This window comes from Rattus norvegicus, chromosome 18 (assembly GCF_036323735.1).
Source record: "Rattus norvegicus strain BN/NHsdMcwi chromosome 18, GRCr8, whole genome shotgun sequence".
NCBI lineage: Eukaryota > Metazoa > Chordata > Mammalia > Rodentia > Muridae > Rattus > Rattus norvegicus.
This window is the reverse complement of record NC_086036.1, coordinates 13,151,243-13,176,901: the sequence shown is the minus strand read 5'-3', so window position 1 is coordinate 13,176,901 and position 25,659 is coordinate 13,151,243. Positions and strand designations below refer to the sequence as shown.

The 25,659-nt window shown below is 42.8% G+C and overlaps 1 protein-coding gene across 2 annotated transcripts in view; it reads left to right on the top strand.

The window, feature by feature from the left end:
* The window catches only part of Klhl14 (kelch-like family member 14), a 113,570-nt gene that overhangs the window by 15,827 nt on the left and 72,084 nt on the right, over positions 1 to 25,659 (top strand). For both annotated transcript variants that reach the window (NM_001108885.1, XM_039096999.2), the window contains one exon: positions 16,350 to 16,471. In NM_001108885.1, the coding sequence (NP_001102355.1) occupies positions 16,350 to 16,471 (122 nt within the window). The remainder of the gene's footprint in view (positions 1 to 16,349; positions 16,472 to 25,659) is intronic.

Here is a 25,659-nt window from a genome sequence, read left to right as displayed (position 1 = left end):
ACAATACTGTAGGCTTCTGTCATACTTCTGAGTTTGCAATGTTGGGGGCTTACGATTTAAACAGAATTTTTTTATCTAGACGTTCAAGGGAATAGGGTATTAATTAAAAGTAAATGACACGACAGTTTTTAAAATGCATTATCTATGTTTGCTGAGGAAGCAAATGACCTGTATATTCAGTCAGGGTTTGTTATTGCTATGGGTTGGTGGTTGTTTTGAAGGGCTGGATTAGTTGTTTGTTCAGTCTGTAGTGGGTACCATCTACCCTCAACAGAAGTCATAGAGAGGTTTCCCAATTCCACCTAGAACCCTTAGAATCATAAAAGACCTTAATGGCCACTCCAGCCTTCTCAGACTGAAGCAAGAGGCAGGGAGAGAGAAGGTACTACAAAACTAAAATATTTACGTGCCACCTTTAATGCATTCAAAGAAGTTCCAGAACTAGAGAGCAGCAAGTGTAGGTGGTAGCAGGTAAGTTAACAAGACTAGATCCCTAGGAAGGGGACATCCCCTCTGCAGAAAAGAGCCTGCCATAGCTGACAGAGACTGAAGAGGCAATCACAGAGGCTGCATGGGCCTGCTCTAGGTCCTCCGTATACATGTTACAGTTGCCTGCTTGGTATTTTTGTAGGACTCCTAACAATGAGAGTTGGGATGCACCTGACTCATACACATGCTTTTAGGACCCTTTTCCTTGTACTAAATTGTCTAATCAAGCCTTGATATGTGGGTTCGGGCCTAGTCTTAGTGTAACATGTTATGCTGGATCCAGTCAATATCTGAGGGAGGCCTGCTCTTTTCTGAAGGGAAACGAAGGAACAGTGGGTCTGGGGAAGAGGTCAGTGCAGGAAAGTGGTTCTGGAAGGAGTGGAGGGAGGGTAACTGTGGTCAAGGTGTAGAATATGAGAGAAGAATTTTAAGAAGAGCCCTGGAGCCTTGCATCTGTGCACCAAACTATAGTCCAAGCTCCAGAAAACAACAGTGTCCTGCAAAGAATCTATTAGAATATTCTAGAAAGAATCTTCCTAGAGAGTGCTTTGACTTTTTGTTTGTTTGTTTGTTTGTTTTCAAGGAAATTTCAGCCACAGTCAGAGTATGAGAATCATTTAAAATTTCTGAAAGCTCAAAGAAATGCATAATTTTATATTCCTAGACTCCACCACAAAAGCTTTCCTCTCCTCCAAAGAAGTACTAAGGACGGTGTCTTCGCACAGTCTAGGCCCTCCCTACACAGTGTAGGTGGCATAACACGGGCCATAAGGTGGAGGAGTGATCATTTGTGAACTCAAGAGCAGCCATACCCATCTCATCAGGATGGCCTTTCTCTCATGGCTGTTCCCAAAACTGAACATGAAAATCATTCACCAGTCCTTGTCAGCCCTTTGTGTATGTAACAGTTCTGCCGGGGAGGCTTGTATTGACCCATTTGGTCTGTGATAACTTAGGATTATAGATTGGGTGACTGGAAGTTGCATGCTTAAGGCCAAGTATACCAGGGCTACTTTTAGGCGTGCCCCTCTCCCTAAATGGAAGGTCTCCTCCATGCTGTGTATATGTTCTTTCCTCTGTGTTTTATGTCATCTCCTGTCTCTTTCTCTTCTTACCAAAAACCAGTCCTTTTCGATTAGAGTTTCCCCTGTAGGAGTTATTTAACCTGGTTGCTTCCTTAAAGGTACATAGACATGTGAGTCACATGAAGGTTTAGGACTTAAGTGTCTGTTTGACTTTGGAGGTAACACAATTCAATTTATCGCAAACATCAAAAATAAGACATAGTAGGAAACAGGAGAGAAAGTAGCCTACGTCACCAAGAATTCCCACAAAGTCTCCTAGACTTTGAATTGCACTGAAAAACGACAGGGCTGAAATAATATTTTGTTTCTATTTTCCATCTATCTGTAGAAGATAGAAAAAAGTAACAATAGTAATTCATTGAAAAGTATGAGGAAAATCTGTTGGAATTTGTATTTTAAAATTCTGGCTTATTAACATGCGCAAAGGGGGAATATTTCCGAGGGAACATTTTGAAATTATTAGTCCTTAGGGAATTCACTGCCTCGTGATGAAATTTGGGTACCTGCTACCCTCAGGCATTTGGGGAATAATTCAAACCTCACAGCAGAGGGTCCACAACTCAGTTTTAGGGTGTGCAGTAAACTTCGTCAGAATAATTTGTTTCAAGAGTCAGAGATCTGATGGCTGGAGTGGACTGACTGAGCGGCTGGATTTCAGAGGCCCTTGTGAATGTCCTTCAGAGGGCCCTGGGAAGATCTCCTAGACCTCATTGTCTTCCAGCTAGGGTTCTCTGTGGCACCACTACCCCACCCTTCTTGGGTTGTTGAAGCAGCAAAGAACCTACAGAACCGGCTCCCTATAGGGAGAGAAGGGAAGAGAGGAGGAAGATAAGAGATTCCTATTTCACTCGCAGCAGCAGGGTGTCGCTAAGCTGGATCCCACAGGCCACAGCTCATTGTCTCTGCAGCACACCCACCTGCGCTCCCCTCACTCCCAGGTGACAGATCTTCCTCAAATAAGAACATCGGCTTCCTTTACTTTAGCCCTAGGATGCTTTCACAGAATCACCTCCCCATCCTACAGACACACCCTGGGTCTCTTCTGACTACTGTCCGACTCCTTTTCTTGTAAACAGACACCTCGGCCTTGCCATGAATATTCCAGGGAACGTCTGGAGTCACATAGCCAGTTACTAACTAACTTTTCTTGTTGTCTCCCTGCATGGCCACTCCTGCAGTGACTCTCCAACTGGAAAGAGCCTGCTTGGCAGGAGGCTGGCTCCAGTGCCTCCGAGCCAGCTTCAGAGTTTCCCCACGAGGAATCTCTCTCCGAAGTTACAGTAATGGAGGAAACCGGGCTCCAGATCACACAGTGGGGCACGAGACCACTGTTCCTTTAAGGTCTTTTGAACAACGAACTTTCTTTCTTTAGCATATCATTTTGTTAAAAAACATTTGTTTTGACTCAGACTCTGAGAGATACCATGTTAGTGGGGTATGCTAAAATCTAACTTGACTTTTCTTCATTATTCCATGATCTCGTGTCTTTCCGTAGCTTTCGCAAGCGTTCCTTAGCTCAGGAAGGCATCCATGTTTCTTCTGAAATCCAGCCAGACAGGAGACAGAGAGCAAGAGAGAAAGCTCAGCAGTGAGACTTGTTCTTGGGAAGGGCACGTAGTCTAATCATTAAATTCAACATTACTTGGGAGTGCATTGCTCTATAGGCTACACGGAGCCTAAAGGGCTTTTTGGGAAGCTGTATAGAGCCTCCTTGTCTCCAGGATACAAGGATAAGACCTTTCTTTCTCTTCTTGCACGGGCACTGAATAGCTCAGTGAGTGGTGAGACCCCGCCTTGTAAATGGGAGGGTTAGGCTGAGAGCTAATATTTGCCACGCAGCTTCCTCCCAGGGATGCGGGAGGATTAATGAGATGTTATTTCTGTTACAACTGACGCTCTTCAGAAGAGAGGTGCCAAGCACTAGATACTGGAATTAAGGATATACAGTTAAGCAAGCAAAGGAAATGATGTTCAACTCTTTCCGGTTCACAAAAGGTTGAAGAGTGTGCTTGGGTTGGTAAAAGCTTGCCTTACAAAAACATGAGGACCAGAGTTGGTGGCACACTTGTAATGTAGCTCTGGAGAGGGAGAGACAGGAGGATCCCTGGGGCTCGCTGGCCAGGAAATTAGCTTAATTGGTGAGCTTTAAGCCAATGAGAAACCCTGTCTCTAGGAAGGTGAACCATCGTTCTGAGGGTGACACTCAAGGTTGTCTTTCAGGCTCCACAGTCAGAAGCTCACACATGCATACATGTACACACACACACATACACACACACATACACACACACACACAAAAATAAATCAATCCATAAATAATAAAATGTAAAGATGAACCAAAGGTTGCTTTTTTCTGGGAAAGGGAGGAGGAGGGTAGAAACGTGTAAGAAAGCAGTTTGCTGGAAGTTGCAGCAAGAATGGGGTATTCAGATGGATCTGCCCTGACCTCGAGGATTATGATTTAAGACAGGAGCAGGGACTACACTTCACAGACTCAGATGAACACATTAACTCTTCCCTGCCCTATCTGCCTCAGTTGTCATCAGCTGGTATGCAGACTTGGTGACACACACGCACACGCACATGTACAGACACACACACAAACACACACACACATGCACATACACACACACACACACACACACACACACACACACACACACGAGTGGTCAACCACACAGGTAATATACAAAGCTATTGTTGAGCCAGGCACACCTGTAATCCCAGCTCTCAGGGAGCTGAGGCCAGATCAGAATGTGAGGCTAAACTCTATTATGAGCTCCTATCTCAAAAAACAAACCAAGAGCAAAAGTTGTGGCTCAGTGTGCAGAGTGCTTGTTTCGTCGGTGCATAGCTCTGGGTTCAGTCCCCAGCACTGCAGAAAACTTCGTGTGATAGTGCAAACCATAATCCCAGCAGTAGGGTTATGGAGGCCAGGGGATCAGACAGGCAAATCCATCCTCAGCTCTGGCTTCTAGCTGCTGCTGGTAAGAGGTGGGATAATTCCAGGTGGTGTGTGAGAAAGTTTTAGAAATAACAGATTGTGTATTGCTAAGGTTTAGCAAGTATTAAAAAGAAAACACTGCCACAAAGCCCATGATCTTTTAAACACAGCTGCTCAAAACCATACTTCATAGTACTGGCTACAAAGCACTATCACCCAGGGAAATATGTTTATATAAAAACGAACAAGCAACAAGAAGAAAATGATATTGGGTCCTACTCTAGATCGTTACACAAGAGATTAGGAGCCCCTACCTTAGACAGTCTCTAGCATTTCTAACATGCACTGGAAGCACCAAGGTAGGCTAGGAGAACTGTTTTAAAGCATTGTTTAAGTGAAAATATATATAAATATATATATATAGTATGTGTGTATACACATAGATAATAAGTATTTAGAGTTGTTCATATGTGTGTGTGTGTTGTGTGTGACATAAATATCTCTTACATCTAGTACATGTGTCCCAAATGATGCTGATAGCTAAAGCCTTACACAGTCGTGGGTAGCTCCTATTCTGTGAGACAAAACCGAACCAAAGTAACCAAGGAACATTTTAGGGCTACACATGTCTGTCATTCCAGCACCAAGGAGCTGGAGGGAGGAGGATCATAATTTTAAGGCTACTTCTGTCTAAATGATGAGTTTTAGGCTAACATGGGCTATGTTTTTGAATATCAAAAAATATCAAAATGCCCTCACCAAAATCTCACCAACACCCCAATATAAAGAATAGGGCAATTGCTGAAGAAAAACAACAAAAGCAAAGCAAAACTAACGAACAACAAGAACAACAGCAAGAGCAACAACAACAGCGATGACAACAACAACAGCAGCCAAAGGGCACGGTCATAACAATAGCAATTGTTTGACCCTGCTCCAGTGAGAATAAAATCAGGAACAGTTTAGGGCAGTACATTATGAAGGTCGGGTTGGATTTGGGAATCAGTCAATATGACTTAGTTTTCTACTGAGATAGTCAACTTAAAAACAAGAAAGGCTATTGGAGGTCCCCTCAGGCTTCAGTCCTCCATAGACCTGTTGTTCTCTTTGGAGAGACTGCCCATCAAAAACATGTCCAAAGCTAATGCCTGCCTACTGAAACAGTGAGGAACCAGAGTCCTGTGTTCCCAGCCAACACACACACACACACACACACACACACACACACACACACACACACACATATGAAGGTCTTCATGTGATATTTCACACACTCTTCCTTCCACAAAGCACCCTGATTTCTCTCTATCGTTTGCTCTTTGGACCCCCTCCCCTTACTGGATCCTACAACAGGTCAGAAACCAGTGATATAAATAATCCAATGTGTTTCTGACTCTCACTGTACGAGTGACGTCGAATTGTGCCATTCATTCTTAAATTTTATCACAGCGGATCTCCAATCACTTAGCAGCACTCGCTGAACACCTTCCATGGACTGCATGTGTTTTTGCTTTTGAGTGTAGTTGGCAGTTTTCTCAGCCCGAGTTGTCACGATGGTGGGATTGACCAACTCATATACTTCCTTCTTATGAAGTTTATATCTTGCATGGGACCAATGCTCCCCAGCCACGGTACGGCTAGACTCATGGTGAGAAGCTAAGACCACACAGTCACCTCAGAGTCACAGGAGAGCACTGGGAGAAAACCCCAGGGGAATGCCCGGATGAGATGGAGAAACCCAAGCCACCCAAAAAGCTGGCAAAGAGGCCCACACCCCTTCCTCTAGTCTTTGGTCTGTTAAATGGGGATAATGACACTGTGTTTACCTACCTTGGAGAGACATTACCAGCTCTATTTAAAGGCTCTTCCCATGAAAGCTGCTGTGTAATTACCAGGAGCAGCTATGATAAAGAAACCCAAATACAACAGCAAATCAGCTGGAGCCGATCCTCGGGGGAGTTCACTTCTCTGGAAATTTTTAAGAAAGGGTAGCTAGCAGCTCTTCTCTGAGAGTGCTAGGCTGCATTTGGCTTTAGGCTTCTGGAAAACTTGCTGACTTTTGAAACCTCCTCCTGCCCAAGAACTCAGGACCTTCCCCTGCCTGCCTTTTCTCTACAGCCTAAGTGACTTCGAGCCCTTTGTGTGTCTGATTTTTTTTTGTTGTTTTTCACGTTTTGAATCACCAAGTCTCCTGCACCAAAAATGGCTTGCGAGCAAGGCTTTCACGTACAGAACAGGAAAAGAGAGAACGTAGATACTGTAACACGAGGGGGAAATGCACCTCGTAGATGGCAGGGAGTAAAAGCATCTGTGATAGCTTTGAGGAGGATTGTGGATAGGGGAAATGGGTGTTGGGAAAAGCACTTGCAGTTCAAGTAAGGATCTGGGTTCTAACCCTAAACACCCATGTAAAGCCAAGCACAGCAGCACTGTTGATCATTCTAGCACTCCTATAGTGATGCGGGAGGCAGAGATGAGGTGGAAGTCTGCCTGGTGGCTAGCTGAGCACACCCAGTACAAACAACAGAAACCCAGTTTTAAATGAGGCGGAAGAGGACCAGCACAGACTGACCTCTAAGCTTCACACACATGTTGTTCACACCTGCACACACAAAAACATGAACATGCAAACACACATATCACACACACACACACACATCTTTTAATAAAAGAGGGTTGAAGTAATTGATTATCAATGTCAAGCTGTGCTAAGATTCGTTGACAAACTATGGATACATAGGCTCAGGAGTGCAGAAAACAGGGATCCTATCTAATGTGCTTGCCAGAATCTACTCCAGTAGAAACAGGGTGAAGGCAGGGTGCTGGAAGGAAGAGGTTCAGGGCTTGATCCAGTGTTGGAAGGAAAGAACAGATACCTGCAAGTACACACAGGCAGCCCCCCCACACACACACATTCCATATGTGTATATGAAATAAATAAATGAGTTTAATTTTTAAAAATGTAAAAGAAACTACAGCAAGTGGGTAGAAGAACCATGGGCAACTGAAATTAGTGACTCAGATATCCTGGGTTCCTGGGCTAACATTACAGCCACGAAAGTGGGTACATTGAATATATGACTAATATCTAGGACATCATCACTGTCAGAAGCCCACTGATTTTATATTTTTGTTAATCTTGCTTATGGAATTAACCATTCTGGCAATTTCTAAATAGTGCAATATATAGTATATGAAAGGCTTCTAAGCAATAAAAACTCTAGAATTCCAGAGGTCATTTTCACAAGAGTGCTTTGTAAGGTTAAAAATGATGCCTAAGATCTTTACCAATCCTACAACAGATAGAGGGCTTATATCCAAAATATACAAAGAACTCAAGAAGTTAGACCGCAGGGAGACAAATAACCCCATTAAAAAATGAGGTTCAGAACTAAACAAAGAATTCACAGCTGAGGAATGCCGAATGGCTGAGAAACACCTAAAGAAATGTTCAACATCTTTAGTCATAAGGGAAATGCAAATCAAAACAACCCTGAGATTTCACCTCACACCAGTGAGAATGGCTAAGATCAAAAACTCAGGTGACAAACAAATGCTGGCGAGGATGTGGAGAAAGAGGAACACTCCTCCATTGTTGGTGGGATTGCAGACTGGTACAACCATTCTGGAAATCAGTCTGGAGGTTCCTCAGAAAATTGGACATTGAACTGCCTGAGGATCCAGCTATACCTCTCTTGGGCATATACCCAAAAGATGCCCCAACATATAAAAAAGACACGTGCTCCACTATGTTCATTGCAGCCTTATTTATAATAGCCAGAAGCTGGAAAGAACCCAGATGCCCTTCAACAGAGGAATGGATACAGAAAATATGGTACATCTACACAATGGAATATTACTCAGCTATCAAAAACAACGGCTTTATGAAATTCGTAGGAAAATGGTTGGAACTGGAAAATATCACCCTGAGTGAGCTAACCCAAACACAGAAAGACATACATGGTATGCACTCACTGATAAGTGGCTATTAGCCCAAATGCTTGAATTACCCTAGATGCCTAGAACAAATGAAACTCAAGACGGATGATCAAAATGTGAATGCTTCACTCCTTCTCTAAAAGGGGAACAAGAATACCCTTGGGAGGGAATAGAGAGGCAAAGATTAAAACAGAGACAGAAGGAACACCCACTCAGAGCCTGCCCCACATGTGGCCCATACATATACAGCCACCCATATAGACAAGATGGATGAAGCAAAGAAGTGCAGGCTGACAGGAGCCGGATGTAGATCGCTCCTGAGAGACACAGCCAGAATACAGCAAATACAGAGGCGAATGCCAGCAGCAAACCACTGAACTGAGAATAGGACCCCATTGAAGGAATCAGAGAAAGAACTGGAAGAGCTTGAAGGGGCTCGAGACCCCTTATGAACAACAATGCCAAGCAACCAGAGCTTCCAGGGACTAAGCCACTACCTAAAGACTATACATGGACTGACCCTGGACTCTGACCTCATAGGTAGCAATGAATATCCTAGTAAGGGCACCAGTGGAAGGGGAAGCCCTTGGTCCTGCTATGACTGAACCCCCAGTGAACGTGATTGTTGGGGGGAGGGAGGCAATGGGGGGAGGATGGGGAGAGGAACACCCATAAAAAGGGGAGGGGGAGGGATTAGGGGGATGTTTGCCCGGAAACCGGGAAAGGGAATAACATTTGAAATGTAAATAAGAAATACTCAAGTTAATAAAAAACAAAAAATGATGCCTAAAAATGATGCCTAATAACGATTGCTGTCACTTGCCAATTGATCACTATGGGAACGACATGAATATTTTCTTGGTATATAATCCGGATGTTAGCTAAGCAGCTTTCCAGGTCTGGTAAGATTCCTACAAACCTCGTTCAGTTCCATGACTTGTGGAAACGTACTGGGTGGATTAAAAGTTTGGGTCACTGTACCTTCAAAATCCCTGTGGAAAACTTTATCTCCCATCAGGACCGTTTTTTGTTTATTTATTTGGTTAGTTGGTTTGGGGATATCTTTGCATTTTGTTGTTGTTGTTTTGTTTTGTTTTGGTGAAGAGTCATAAGGGTGTGTGTGTGTGTGTGTGTGTGTGTGTGTGTGTGTGTGTGTGTGTGTGTTTGTGTGTGTTATGGAATTAGTGGACTCTAAATAGGAGACAGGAAAAAGATTGCTTTCTTCTCCTGCTCCTAATTCCTCTCACCTCCTGAGGAATAAACAAATGGTTGGCCTTAGGAAGAGTTAACTCTGCTCTTACTTCAACTTCTCAGTTTCCAAAGTGAGACATAAAGGTCCATTGTTCATCCCGGGGTCATTTTGTTACACAGCCTGAGCTGACTCAGATACCCATCCTTATACCTGTAACACTTGTGTTTTCCTGCCCCTGCCCGGCCCTTCCCATACATGGTTGCTATAGTTACAGATATAAAACAACTTTCATAAAAGCCTCACCACCAATGGGTGTGGTCAAGACTTTGAAGTTCATAGAAAAAAGTCACAAATTCTTTCTATTTTTCCAACCTCTCACTATTGGATAAGGCTGGAGGCAACAATTTCTTACCTTCCTCCACAAGGCAAAGGCTTTTTTCCAGCCTGTCATTCATTTTCTAAGGAACCAGCTTTATTATAAGAAGCAACATTCACTACCTCACAATGCCTACATGGCTTCATTTAACCACCATCAGGCAGCTGAGGCCAAGGGTGAGCTCAGAGATAGAAACTTCAGACGTGGCAGAAAGGGAACTTAAATGCAGCTGGACAGACCCTTCCCTCAAACTTAATCCAGCCCTTTAAAGATGGGATAGTAACGATCTCGTCTAACTTAGACTAGTCTTCAAAATGTCTTGCTTTTCTATCAAGCTTTTGTCCAGAGAGAGAGAGAGAGAGAGAGAGAGAGAGAGAGAGAGAGAAAGGAGAAATCACTTTCTTCTAAATATATGGAAGGAATTTCAGAGCAAACTTCTCAAAAATATATATCATTTCAGAAGGCAGACTAATTTAATAATAATTAGTTAACAGTATGGTAGTATTTAATAATAACTTAAATAATCTGAATGGAGCCGAGGAGCTGACTCGGGGTAAATAGCTTGCTGAGCAGAAGTAAGGGACTGACTTCTAATTCCCAGAAGCCACAATCAGCCCAGGTACAGTCGTGTGTGTGTGTGGGATCCCAGTGGTTCTGTGGTAAAACTGGAAGCAGAGGGTAGAATTCCCAGAAGCTCGAAGGTCAGCAGTGAAGGCAGAGACCGGAAACCCTCCTCAAACAAGGTAGAAGGTGAGGGTTAACGTTAACAGATGCAGACCTCAGGGCAGTGCAAGCCTTATCATTTCTAGTCAGTCTGATTTGGTTGGAGATGCCAGACATGGGAAAGACACAGAGGAATGCTTCATACGGGTGACGACAATGACACAAAACTCTGCTTTGCATAAATATTTATTACAACTGGCTGTCCTGGCACCCACCTTGAATCCCAGCAGAGGCAGGCAGATCTCTGTGTGTTTGAAGCCAGCCTGGTCTACATGAGTTTCAGGACAACCAGGGATATGTAAAGAGACCCTGTCTTGAACATCCTAAATAAATAAATAAAATAAATAAATAAATAAATAAAATATTTAGTACAAATAATAGAATCAAGTTTGGGGCCATTTCATAAATTGTTAAAAATTCTGCCCTAATTCCAAGTCAGAATTCATTATATATATATATATATATCTCGAACTTAAGCCAGCAACTCGAACAGCAATTTTCAGCACCAAACATTCTATCAGAATCCAATGCAAAGGTGTAGCATTTACAAAGTCTGTGTCCATAAGGAAGTTGTGTTTCTATAAAAGCATAAAGCATGTATGTAGAGAGGACGCTGCAGCTCTTAGCTTTCAGTGTCTTGACTCTGAGCTGAGGTGTACGGGTGGAGCTGCTGGTGCCGTGGCACGACAGTGTGCGTACGCAGACCAAACACACGTGCACAGAACAAGCATGTGCAGAGCACACACATCCTATGTCAGAACAAGGGCCGCGGTGAAGTTGCCCAGTGTAGCATGGGTGAGCGCTGCTCAAATCACCGTGATTCTTTACCAATATTGAAATGACTTTCAGTCATTGTGGGCCCAGAAGCCTTTTTACTGTTGTCAATTCTCTTTTTAAGAAGCTGCACTCTAAAAGTTCTAGAAGGGTTATTCAATTCAAAAGGGCAGTGGATGAATTTAACACACCCAGGACTTTCAACAAGAATTTGAAAAGTAAGGTCTATTTCATCATAAACTTCTAAAAGCCAAGAGAGATCACTTATGAAAAATAACGGGTGGGGAGAGGGCTCGTCAGCTCGAGGAGCTCACTGCTCTTACAGAGGAGCAGGAGTTGGTCGCCAACACCCACATGTGACAGCTCACAACTGCCAATGACTACAGCTTTGATGAATCTGACACCCTCTTCTGCCTTCTGTCATGTGAGGACATTCAGGCAAAAGGATCACACGCATAAACTAGAAACAAATAATCGTTGAAAAGCAAAATACTCTTGTATCATGTTGAGAGCTGAGCCGAGTCAGGAGCCTTAAGTGGGGGTATGCAGCTCTTAAGATCTTTATGAAGGCTAATGTCTTGGTTACTTTTCTATTGTGAAGAGACAACATGGTCAAGGCAATTTATAAAAATTGTTTGGGGGCACACGTACAGTTTCAGAGCATGAGCCCATGACCATCATGATGGGGAACATGAGAGCAAGCGGGCAGGCATGGCGCTGGAGTAGCAGGTGAGAGTTTCATGATGAGACTACAAACGCCAGCAGACAGAAAACCAAGTGGAAGGGTTTGGGATTTTGAGACCTCAAAGCCCATCTGCAGTGACCACAAGGCTACGTCTTCTATTCCTTCCCAAACATTCTACCAAGTCGGGACCAAGCATCCAAATATATGAGCTCATGGGGACCATTCCCATTTAAACCACCAGAGTTGAGAAACACCGTTGTTTTTTTTTTTTTAAGAATTTTATATTTATGCATGCTTGCCTATATGTGTTCTTGCCCTGCAAGGCCAGACAAGGACATTGAGTCCCCTGGAACTAGAGTTACAGACAACCACCCCTTGTCCTCTGCAAGAGCAGAAAGCTCTCTTAACTGCTATGCGTTCTCTCAGCCCCACATTACTGACATTTTAAAAAGACTTCATCCAATGGAATCGGACCTCTGAGATTTAGAAACTGCGAATTTTTACTACGAAGCTAAAACGTTTAAGCCCCTCAGGTAATCCTAGAAACCTGGTAAACTTGGGAATCACCAAACTTCATTGTCTTGCTGTTAACTTCCAATTTCATGACTTCGTCATTTGTAGATTTGCAGATTGCCTTGTTTTCCAAACATGAAAATTATATAGCATTTACGAAATAAGTTTTGTGCAAATGACTGTAAACCCGCTGAATTTTTCAATGGATTAAAATTCTCAGAATCTCAGGAATGGGGTCTTTTTCATGTATCACAGAACAGATCGCTTTATCTGGCCTGTGTCCCAATTATGAAAGTTTCAAATCACTGAGATATAAATAAATGAGACTTTACTACACTCGGAGCACCAGTATGATGAAAAATTTGTTTACACCAAGAGGTTTTAGGTCATCTTTCAATCATTCATCCCCTGAACCAAAGTAGGTATGCAGGAGAGTGCACACACACACACACACACACACACACACACACACACACACACACAAATGTGACACATGGTAAATGTTGGGTGGCCACTGAGCCGTAACGAAGGAGACCTTCAAACCCATCACTTTCCTCTCCTTATTTTTTGGATGTAAGAATCTAGGAACTCAAATCAAAGCATCCAAACTGTTGGCAGGACTGCTCCAGCTCTTTACTTACATTTCTCTCATTTCTTCTTTTTTTAAATACTGGTATTTTTTGGTCCTGGTGATGATGTCGGAGAGGGTAATGAAAGGGATATTTTTAAATAATAAATGTCGTAAACAAATGAATGTGTTAATAAAGACTACGCTATGGAAAGAGCTTCTAAAATGTGGACCATCTTGCTCTAATAAGGAGTTCAAATTCTTGCAACAAAACAACACTTGTAGATTTTGCCTAAATTTGAACTTGAAAGCTCTGCTGGAGTTATTTAGGAAAATAAATCATTAAACCTTCCTTCAGCTCATTAGTATAGATTCCTCGAATTTTAGTTTTGCAATTAACAAGATATATATTCTGTACACAACTGTATATTCATTGTTTGAAGTGTTAAGTTTCATCCAGACAAATTCTTTCAAGTATGTCACGTATGTTGGCAAAGCAGAGTTTTAGGTTTTGTTTAGTTTTAAAACTTGTTGCTACGGGTTAGGGCAATGGAGTTACAAGCTTTAGAACTGAATTGAATAAACAACCATATTTTGGTAAACTATTACAATAGTGCAATAGTACCAAGAGGTTTACAATGGTCCCAAAGGGTTGAAACGTATTATTGTTGACCAGGTTGGAAGCTTTGACCATTTACAAACTGTTCAGGAACCCTGTGTTGAAAGAAAGTCTACTTCTTGAGAACACACAGACATGTTGAGCAGATGCCACAAAGACTCTGTGCCTTCTTTTCATCCTTAATGATGGACATCAACACCCCCGTAGAAACACATTAGCATGATCGGTCCAGGGAAACTAGGTTTACCAGGGAATAAGATGATTTTGACAATACACATGAGCCAAACACATGTTTCATTTGGTCATGTATTAAACAGTCCTTAAAAAAATAAATATAAGATAGCCTTTTTACTTTTTTGTTGTTGCTGTTGTTAAGCAAACCACTTCTTAGAGCCCTTTCCTCCATATCAGTTATGTGGAGACTGCCCCCACCTGGGCTCTGACAGCATGTATACATACCTACAATGTTAGGACAGCCACAAACTTATTGTTACTTCCATTGAGCACTAATTACCGTCACTAACTTACATACATCAACTGCATTCATCATGACTTCTCTTACACAAATAGAATGCTTGATTGTTTGAGCCCCAAAATAATAGTTTTAAGATCGAAAACCCCATATAATCAGTTCTGAGAGCATGCATTTACAATATTGCATGACCCATGAATTACCTGTGCCTTCCAAATAGAAAAGAAGAAAAGCTAGACCCCGGTATTCATTTGCTTGCAAGTCACTGAAGACTGAAATTCGTACCATGTGGTAATCTTTGTTGCATCTTCTGTCTGTACGTCAGGGTGCCGTTTAAGTGTGGGCTCACTTTGAAGCAGTTGGGCCAATGTGTCTTCACTTTTGTTCATTTATATCGAAAGGACAGAAAAATGAGTGTTTCAAGCTGCTAATTGTGTGGGTCATTTATCTATTGGTACAGCTCCCTCTATTGATGCCTAGGAGTGTCATTTTTCCAGAAGGTACTTTTCCTACCCAGGCATGCTCAATGCCCTCCATGCATTCAAAGGCACCAGAGTTTCATTAAAGGAATTCTCTTGTTCCCTTCCTTCATATGGAAATGCCATTAGCGGGATTCAGTTAACTCTGAGCCTTAGGTTCCTAACAAATGCAGGAAGCTTCTATATGCCTATTTCAGCAGGCATCCTTGAGTCCGAACGGACTGGATATGTCATCGTGGATCCAGTGTCACACTGTGGGGCTGCGATTAGATTTAAGAGGAACCCTTTTGTATCTATTGACTTTTTTCCTTCAATCATGGTTGTTCCATTTCTCTCCCTGCCAACCACCTTGAGTCTTTCAGGTAAATGAAAAGTTCAATTATATGTAAAGTGAGTGTTAAATCAGCAGGCCCCTTGTGGGGGTCTGGGCTTTCTCTCCCTGCTTCAGTGGCAAGTGTGCTCGATCCATTACTGTTCCTGAGGATTGTACATCCATCAGGTCATGTGGGCTGGCCAGGGTGCATCTTATAGCTTTTACTGCATATGAGACATTGCAGGCCTGTTCTCAGGAACTGCCAGGCAGACTGGGATTCACAGTCACGGTTAATAGCAGCGAATTGCCAGCTCTTGATGGGTGGGTAGTCACTCCTTTCAGTGGTTGCCCCCTGGGGGAGAAGGTAGAAAAACAGAGGGAGGGAATTAGAGTGGCTTTGCACAGTTGAACAAGTTCATGCCGCTGGATCAGTGGCAAGCATTGGCAGGGCTCCACTCTGGGGAGGCTCCCAACGACATCACAGTCTCATTTTTACCAATTGGTGCTGCTGTATTACCAGTGGAGCACAGGGGGAGAGCAGAGGGGAGGGCTAGCCAAAGTGGGGGTGGGGTGGGGATGGAGGCAGACGTTGAAGCTAAATTAAACAAACAAAAACAAAAATGCATGCTCAGACAGGTTCTCACACACACACACACACACACACACACCCAGCTAGACCCGTGCTAATTGTACCAAACTAGTATTTGAAGTTCCCTGGGTGATTAAAGTGTAGACTCCCAAACTCTCTGCATAACCTTATTTTTTTCAAGGTTCTTTGAGTGGAGAATGGCTTATAATAATGATTTTGACTAATACATTTTTTGACATGCAACTTGAATGCTTAGGCTGAGTACAACTTTAGAGCATTTCATGTGTACTGAGCTGTAAAGAGTGATGATTTAAAGGGCTAATATAAGGGAAAGGTCGTTCTAGAATGAACCTCTAACAAATTGCATAAAGGAAGCTTATTATTCCATGAGTATAGGGATATGAAGCTCTTCCGATCATTTTTCTCCTTGGTTCAAAAAAAATGGCTGAGATATGACTGGGAAAGGAAGGGAATGAAGGAAACAGAAATGTGCAAGCAAGAAACAGTATTTGATGGTTATGATTTCGTTGCCATCTAAAGGACTCTGCGCTAATACGGTTATTCCTCTCCTCTTTTGTTTTGGGTGAAGAATTCGCTCTAACAAGAAAATGCTGCTGTTGGTTGGAGGGTTGCCTCCTGGACCAGACCGGCTCCCCAGCAATCTGGTTCAGTATTATGACGACGAAAAGAAGACATGGAAAATACTCACAAGTGAGTGCGCTTACTTATTTCCTTGCCTGTGTGTTTCAGGTTGGAGCTGTCTTGATGAATTAAAAAAACACAGTTAAATCAAATCAGACACTGTATCGATCTGCTACCCTTTGGAGGTTTGTTTACGTATCATGGGAGATTTAGAGTAAAAGACTAAATTAACATTGCCGAGGTAGCCAATTTGGTAGACGAACGGGCCTAAATTAAAGCTGGTCTGGTTTGTGTTTCTGTGACTGTCAGAATGGATGGGGGCAGTGCAGGGAGCAGAAATTGTCCCCTAGAAGTGCTTCAGTTGGAGAGCTTTGTCGTCACTGATACAAACCTGAAAGGTTGTTTAGTAACACTAGTGAGTTTTCTCCCATCAAAATGGTAGGTAGCTTAGCTCATTATCTGTTACCAAAATCAATTTGCCCTTTAAGCATCCTTCCCCACCTTTAGTCTAGAAGACCAGGTATTTCCAGAAATGGCCTCCTTAGACTGCTTGATGGACAGATAAGTTCATGGCTTCCCTCAGCTCCCTTAAACTGTGCTTGCAAATGTCCAGCCAAGGCTCTCTTCTCCTCTTGAAGGGTGATTGTGTTTTACAGCAGAACTCTTGCCTTGGGCACTGAGATTTGGAGCGTATTGTTGTATCGGTTATGATTCCTGATCTGATGCAGTCACGGAATCAAAAATCATCGTTTTTTGAGTGCAGTAGGCTGCTCACACTAGTCCCCTTGTGGGCACAGTGGCTGCACTGGTCAATAAAACTAAATTTTAACTGTCAAAATTGCCTGGAGCTGTATAGATAAAATAATAAATGAACAATTTTGATCCATGAATCAAAGCCATACATTTAAACCCAACAAAAGTGAAAGTTAACTTCCTTGCGTGTATGTCCTTAAAGCATTTGTGTATTTTAGCAGATCGTTCTTGTAAAAGCATTTCCTTGGCTCTTCCCGAAAGCCCCTTAAACTAACAGGAGCAGTGGAAGTTCTCCCTTAAGAGCAGAAGAGGAGAGAAGAACTGTAAGGTGGGGCTGAAACAATACACTCAGGAGCTGGCCTACACCCAGCAAAACCAGCAGTAGCATGGTCCAGGCACTGCTCAAGAAGGCTCCCTGGATGCCAGTATAGTGTGGTTGCAGTAAGGGGGTGCCTGGCAAGAAACAGCAAGATTAAGCGGGGAGAGGAGGAAGAAAAATAAGTTAATGATGTCTTTCAAATGCTTTAGATTCTCTTTGGAGTGAAAATAACATCTACCATTGTTTAGATATCTTAGTAAGAATGTCTTTTAAACCAGCTGCATTCTGAAGGTGTGTCAGAAACTAAAGCCAAAATAAGAACAGAGAGCATCTGATTGACAGTGAACTCCTGAACAGATGACGTTGGGAAAAGGACAAAGAGATTTCCAGAGAGAAAGAACAGAGAAAGAACACAAGGGATACCATGATTTTCAACTCCACTAATAAAAGATAATTATTGACAAACCCATCTGCTTTCCTAGATACTCCACACTACATCCAACTTGAGATTTACTTGAGACCCTCCAGGCCAGAAAGAAGGATCACAAACAGCATCCCCAAGGCCATATGTTTGATTATTTTTACATTTACTTATTGGTTTATTTGTTTGTGGTGTGTGGAGAGGGGCACCACCATGTGAACGGGAGGTCAGTAGGCAGCCTGGAGGAATCCATCTTCTCCCGTGGTCAAGTGGGTGCTGGGGATCAAACAGATCATCAGACTTGGCAGCCAGAGCCTTTATCCACTGACCTACTTCATCAGCCCCTTCATGCTAAGCTGCGCTCAGAGATACATTATCAGGTTTGTCGCCCAAAGTGAGACAGTTTTGGTCATGAAAGGGGACATGTAAATTATATCATAGGCTGCAGCATGAGTCAACTGATCTAGAACTTCTATATTGCTTGAAAGTATCTGCTTTCGTGGCTATAAAGCGCAAGCTCTCAAATCTGGACTCGAACACAGATCTCTTACTTCGAGCATGCCATACAGACGTTCTGGGTCACTCTCTTAGTTGTCAATCACTTGAGTGTTGGGAAATAACATTGCACTTACACCTCATCCAGCATGCAGCACGTACTCAATACATTGCAAATGCCATCACTATTTTCACTGCTACTACCAGTGTTAGCACGGGTGCTGTTTTTATACTGGGTGTAAGTCAATCCCTACAATGTCTCCATGCCAAGTAGAAAATAATACTTCAGCCTGTTCCTCCAGAGTAGAAAATTCATTTTCCATAGTTTTCATATGGAATAATTTATTTCAGATGGAATAATTTACAGACTGAGTAAAACTACTGGGCGGTCACCTATCAACACAACTCATGTGGAATGAGATAAAGATACACACGTAGTGACGTAAATGAGTTCCTACAGTGAGAACGTTCTTACGGACCTCGAACCTTCCTCATATCCCGATATCCCGAGGCTCACTCAGAGCTCTGAAACAGCTCTGAAGTGAGAATGTGCTTTCCTAATACTCTTCATTTTTCTGGGATTTGTGCATTAAAAACATGCTTTACTTCCTGCGAGGCTGGGACCCTGTGGCCCCAAGTGACAGCAGCATTTCCACATTTGTTAAAGAAATGATGCTAATTTGACATGGATCATTTTTGTTGGTTTGTATTTGTTAGACTGAATTAGAAATTTATCCAAATCTGGGGTGGGGGTGGGGGTGTCATAGCCATTGCGGGGTTCCATGTTATTTGAGACAGGAAATTATAAATGAGAAACAAAAGTCTCTCTTTAGGAAATAAGAATATCCAAAGTCTCCCCAAATATTAGGGATTGTAGAATGTTCTGCTGCCATTCTTTTGACAGTAATGCTAAGCTAGTTCTCAGAGGGGGGAAGGATTGCAGTTCAAGGTGAGTAACCATCTATTTCCTCAGTCTTCTAGCTTAGGGTCTGCTTGTTCATGCAAAGACTGTCCTCATGCAGACTAACGAATCAGCCATCAAGCTCCTGGAGTTAGTTAGTCTCTAAGCCTTGGAGTATTTTTCTCACTTAGCTGGAGCAAGAATTTCTCACTGTCTTGCAGACATGTGTCCCTCCCAAAGAGACTGCTACCTAGCCAGTCACACCCATTGCCTTATGGGAGCTACTTCATGTGCATACATTATACAACAAGGAGGAAGCAAAAGGACTTAGGGATCATTACTTAAGAAAAAATAAACTGAAGAGTACAGGTGAGCTACAGGAGGGAAAGAATATCCGTGTAACGCTGGAATAAAACTTCAAGCATCGTAGATGTATCCCAGTGATAGAGCACTTGCCTAGAATACATAAGTACCCAAGTTCAAATACCGCCATTACAAAATCGATCAATAAATAGAGGAGTAGGGGCTTGATCCACCCAAACAGCTACTCTTCCAGAGGACCTAGCATTGATTCCCAGTGCCCACATCGGGGTTCACATTGTTATTGTTCTAGTTACAGAGAATCTGGCACATTCACTTGACCTCCATGGGCAGCAGACACACACGCAGGCAAAGCATACACATAGAGTAAGTCAATCTTTTTTAGAAGAAAGGGGAAATTGAGATGCACTTTTATTCATTTTTATTTTGCAGAGTTCTTTCTTAATCTTTAGCAAAATTTCCCATTTTAGTCTTTCTTTAAAGAATTATTTTACGTATGGGAGTGCACTGCCGCTCTCTTCAGACACACCAGAAGAGGACATCAGATTCCATTACAGATGGTTGTGAGCCACCATGTGGTTGCTGGGATTTGAACTCAGGACCTCTGGAAGAGCAGTCAGTGCTCTTAACTGCTGAGTTGTCTCTCCCCACCCCCATGTTATTCTTAATTTCTTAGAAAGCAGTAGGGGGGCATGAATGCCATAATGGCTGAGGTAGAAAAGCAGATCTCCTACCCTGCAAGCCCTCAGTCTTTGGCACAAAATTCAAACCAGTCAACTCCCTCAGCCTCTGTGTACTTTTTGTAACTGAGTTCTTGGTACACACTCAAGTTTTCACAAAACTCACATGTAGAAGGTCCTGAACCATTTTCCAGGGGACAGTGTTGAAAACCTGAGGTTTGTCACTCCTGTTCTGAACGGGCACGTTCCTTTGCTGACAGGTCAAGGCACTTCCCGTGAGCAAACTCCCTTCCTCCTACATTTCAGATAAGGCTTCTACTTAGCGCATGCGCACGTGCATGCGTGCCGTGCGTGCCGTGCGTGCCGTGCGTGCCGTGCATGCCGTGCGTGCCGTGCATGCCGTGCGTGCCGTGCATGCCGTGCGTGCCGTGCGTGCGTGTGTTCTTCCTTCTCTGAGTAATTACAGAGAAGTTAGTGTCAGAACGTAGATGTGTGCTCATGGGTCCCCTTTGGTAACCTTAGGGTGAAAATAAATGAGCTGAGCTCGTTCTTTCTTTTTCTAATGTTTACATTTTTAAGTTAAGTTTTACTTAACTTAGCATTCAAAGGAATGGATTTTTACATTTATTTGTTTGTTTTTTTATTTAATGTATATGAGTGCTCTGTCTGCATGAACACCTGCATGCCAGAAGAGGGCCTCAGATCTGGTTGTGAGGCAGCATGTGGTTGCTGGGAATTGAATTCAAGATCTCTGAAAGAGCAACCAGTGTTCTTAACCATTGAGCCTTCTCTCCAGCCCGAAGGAATGGATTTTATTACGGCACTTTCATACATATATCCCAGTTTGCTTTGCTTCTGTTCTCCGCCCTCCCCCTCTGCTCTCCTGTGTCCCCCCTCTTCTCTTGCTGGACCCGTCCCTCCTCCCCATCCCATCTTCTCTATGAAACAGTCCTCTCTCCATTTTCATCACACACACACACACACACACATACATCTATTTTTCTGTAAGTAGCAAATAAGAGGCAATAAGAAAGTAACTAAATAGCTACATATGACACTGACCTTTGATTCCCACAGATAAATGCAGGTTTGATCACATTCTCTAATAAGACATAGAGTAGTGTACGTGCTGCTTTTTGGTGGAGCACTAACTCCGTGTGCTAATACAACCAGTGGGGCTTCTTCCCTCGATTCTTCTGTTTAAGTTCAGTCAGCTTCTGTCCTTTGAGAAAACGGATAAAGTTAGTCAAAAGGCTAATAAGTGTGTGTGTGTGTGTGTGTGTGTGTGTGTGTGTGTGTGTAACTGTGGATAGTACACAGTGCATGTGTGGTCAGAATACAGCTTGCGAGAATCAGTTCTCTTGTACTGTGTGGGTCCCACGGACCTAACTCAGGCTGTCAGTTTCGGCAGCAAGCTCCTTTACCTGCTCAGCCTTCGCAAAAGCCCTAATAATTGTTTATGATTAACCTATTCAAGAAAATAAGTAAGTTCGGTTGTTTTGGGGTGTGTGTGTGTGTGTGTGTGTGTGTGTGTGTGTGTGTGTTTCCTTTTATTTATAGTATCTTTTTTACCAGAAATTCCAAGCTACAAATTATTTAAAATAATCAGACCACTTGACAGGACGATAATCCATAGAAAATGAATCCTGCATTTCAGGAGAAACCAAGAAAAACATTGGGATGCTTCCAAATCATTTGAGAAAATGCCCAGGAGGACTTTAGACCTACTAGCAGCCCTTACCCATCCACAAAGCAAAGAGTCAGTCTTGTGACTGACCAGGTGAACCATGACATCGATCTCTCCTCTCAGTAACCCAAGGGGATCACTACAACATACAGTAAGCTACAGAGGAGACTAGAAAACACCAGCTATCTGTGGGAATACAAAGTGGGTGGGCCCTCACCTAAACCAGGGTGTTAGGGGAGCTCTCTTAAAGTGACCCTTAATTTGGAGAAAATGGGGAAGAGTTAGCTAGGTAAAAGGAAAAGCATTTTGGTAAGAGGAATACCTCAGAATACCAGAGAACATTTTGACACCGATGGGAACTGAAAGCTCTAGGAACATCTAAGCTTGGTACAGGTAGTATGTGACAGACCTGAAAACTTAACCAAGAAGCATGTCACATCAAGAAATTGTCCAGACTGGTTCAAGAATTAAGCATTTGGAATTAATTACTTCACTGAAAGGGTGTTTGCCTAGCATGTGGAAGGCCATTGGCTCTCCAGCTACACAGGGAGAAATGAAGACAAACTAGTTACTTGGGGTTTACCTGATTTAGGGGTTAGCGAAAACATGATGATCTAAGTCATTTATATCATGGTGTGACAATTGTCTCACAGCTTGGAATTTGAGATCAGGAAGCAATTGTTCCCATGGCTTTTGGCAAAAAACAAAAATAGAAAGAATTGTGCCTTGACTTTTTTAAATATGTTACCACCTAATTTTACCTTCAATGAGCTCACTCTAATTTGAAATACATGGCTGTGCATTGCTATATATCTTGAATTATTTGCTGCTGAAGATTCACGCACCAATGCTTTAGTGGATTTTTCATAGATTTTTTTTTAAATGTATGTGTGGTGGCCACTCCCAATCCTGTGTTTCAAGGGAGCTGGATGCCTGAAAAAGCCAGTAGGCTTGCTTTGACTTCTCTTGATTATTTCCAGCTTATACTTCCCTTAAATATAGTAATTGCTTTTTCTCCAGCGAGCAGCTTGTGTACAAATAATTCCAACGCCTTCTTCACACACAGGCTGTGGGGTTTGCTATTGAGTGTGGCTTGGAGGTATAATTCATTAAGGCTCCTTAGACGTCCTGTATCATTTGTAGGTAAACTATAAATGGGGCATGGGAAACTCTTAAATATAAGCCCTCACCCAAGCAACTTTATTTCCTTACCAAATATAACTGATGTCTCCTCTGTTACATGAGCTGAAACAGAGATTACCACGCCCTTACCAAGTTTAGACTTTTGTGGACAAAAGCAGCATTAACCAAAGTATCAGTGTATTATGCCAAAGCATGACAGTGTCCTAGAAGAGTGATAGTATAGAAAAGTCTCAGAACGGAGGGACATGGTGCACTGTAGGAGTTATGGTAAGCATCACCAAGGAACAGGCAATTTAGCTGAGAATTAAAGGCAGGCAGAGGTCCAGGTAGAGATGAGAAGGGAGACTTCTCAAATAGTTAAAACTGAATACATGATACTTCAAGAAAACAAGTCTGGGGCTGGGAAGATGGCTGTGTCAGTACAGTGCTTGCTGTGTAGCCAGGAAGACCAGAGTTCTGTCTGAACACATGCGTGAAAAGATGCACAAGTGATACACACACTTATGTCAGCATGAAGAGAGGGGATTGCCTGCAACTCACGGACAGTCAGCCTAACCATGGACAAGGCCCAAACCCCTGTGAGATATCCTGCTTCCCAAAGAAAGGTGGTTAGGAGGCTAATCTCTGGCTGCCACATGTGAACATACATGTGAACACTTACCAACGCACACAGATGTGTACCAGCACAAACACACATCTGCACCTACACAAACACACACACACACACACACACACACACACACACACACACACACACACACCGGGCTAGGAACAACCTGGCTAAAGTGCTCAGCAGAATACAGCCACACAGCAACTTCTATGAAAGGCTCACAGTTTCAGACTCCACGTCACGTGTGGAGAGGAGGTGCCATGTACAGAGCCACTGCAGAGCAGAAATGAGAGCAATAGCCTCTGGGTCTCCATCAAACCATGGTATGTCAGTCCATCTGACCACAAAATGCTATTAGTCACCCAAGTCCAAGCACATGCGATTTAATCTGGGCTGACCCACTGTAGCCATGAAAATCTACATGAATCCAGTGTCCCCGACATAGTAGCAACTTTATAAAATAGAACTAATACAGGTTAAATGAACCAAAGCAATTGATGCTTAGGGGTCAAGAATATAATCTAGGTTTAAAGAATAAACTGCACATTCTGATGTGTGAGCCACAGGGTTTACATACATGATTTCTGGCAAGTTATAATTCAATGCAATTTATCTGTATCTTGGAAGCTATATACACACACGTGACTACTCATACATTTGCACACACACACATACACACAAGTTAGCACTTCTAGAAACAGGTAGATCTAAGGTGAAACATATCTTCAGGCATTTGTTGCCCAGATCATGGGTTTCTTACTTTCTGATCCTGTTTCCTCATTTGCAAATTAAGCTAATTATACTCACTTCATAGGATTCTTCCTGGAATCATACTATTCAAATAAATCTCCAAGTTCAATACATAGACCGTAGTTCTTCTCAGTCAATTTTATTCTACTTTAGTTTAATTTATGTTCTTTAAATTAAAACACAATATTTTATGTATATGACTGTTTTGCCTGTTGTTTATCTCTATACTGTGTGTGTACCCAGTGTCCATGGATATCAGAAGAGGTCATTGGATCCCCTGGGGGTGGAGATACAATTGTGAGAATGCGCATGTGTTTTAGGAACCAAACCCAGGTATTTTGGAAGAGCAGCCAGTGCTCTTAACCACTGGGCCATCCCTCCCGTCCAACTTATATTCTTTCATAACCAAGTTAAAAAGAATAAATAAAAAATTTGACTCATGTTCACAAAGGTTTGGGAAATAAGACACACCATAACCAATCCCATGAAGCATCTGTGTATCGCTCTTGTGGGCTTGGCTATGCTCTGGTAATAAAGGAGTAATATTTTAGAGAGTATAAATAACAAAACAATCAGTTCCTCACTCCATCTACACATTGAACACATGTTGGCTCTTAGCCTCTGCTCCACGGGGTCATTTAGGGGTCCAAGCACATGGACTCCAGATGAACACAGAGGGAATATGGCACCCAGACCTGTGCTGGAGCAGAGATGGAGTTGTCGGTTGGACATGACTATAGTTCCTGTGAAGTCTCTGTCAGCCTCATAGGGTTCAGGGAAAGAACCAGAGCATTAGACGGATCAAGCATTGCTCCTTCTGTATCTTTCTTTCCCATGAGTCCTCATGCTCCTCATGTTATGCTCAGAATAGCCAAGTCCCTTCCCAGCATCCTCCAGTCTCCTCTTATGAAGAGCTCTGGGCAATGGCCTCCAGTCTCCTTATGCGGAGAGTTCTGGAAGATGGCCTCCAGTCTCAGGTGCAGAGCTCTGGATGACTAAATGATGGCCTCCAGTCTCCTTATGCGGAGAGTTCTGGATGACAGCCTCCAGTCTCTTGTGCAGAGCTCTGGATGACTAAATGATGGCCTCCAGTCTCCTCTTGTGGACAGCTCTGGGCAATGGCCTCCAGTCTCCTTATGCGGAGAGTTCTGGAAGATGGCCTCCAGTCTCAGGTGCA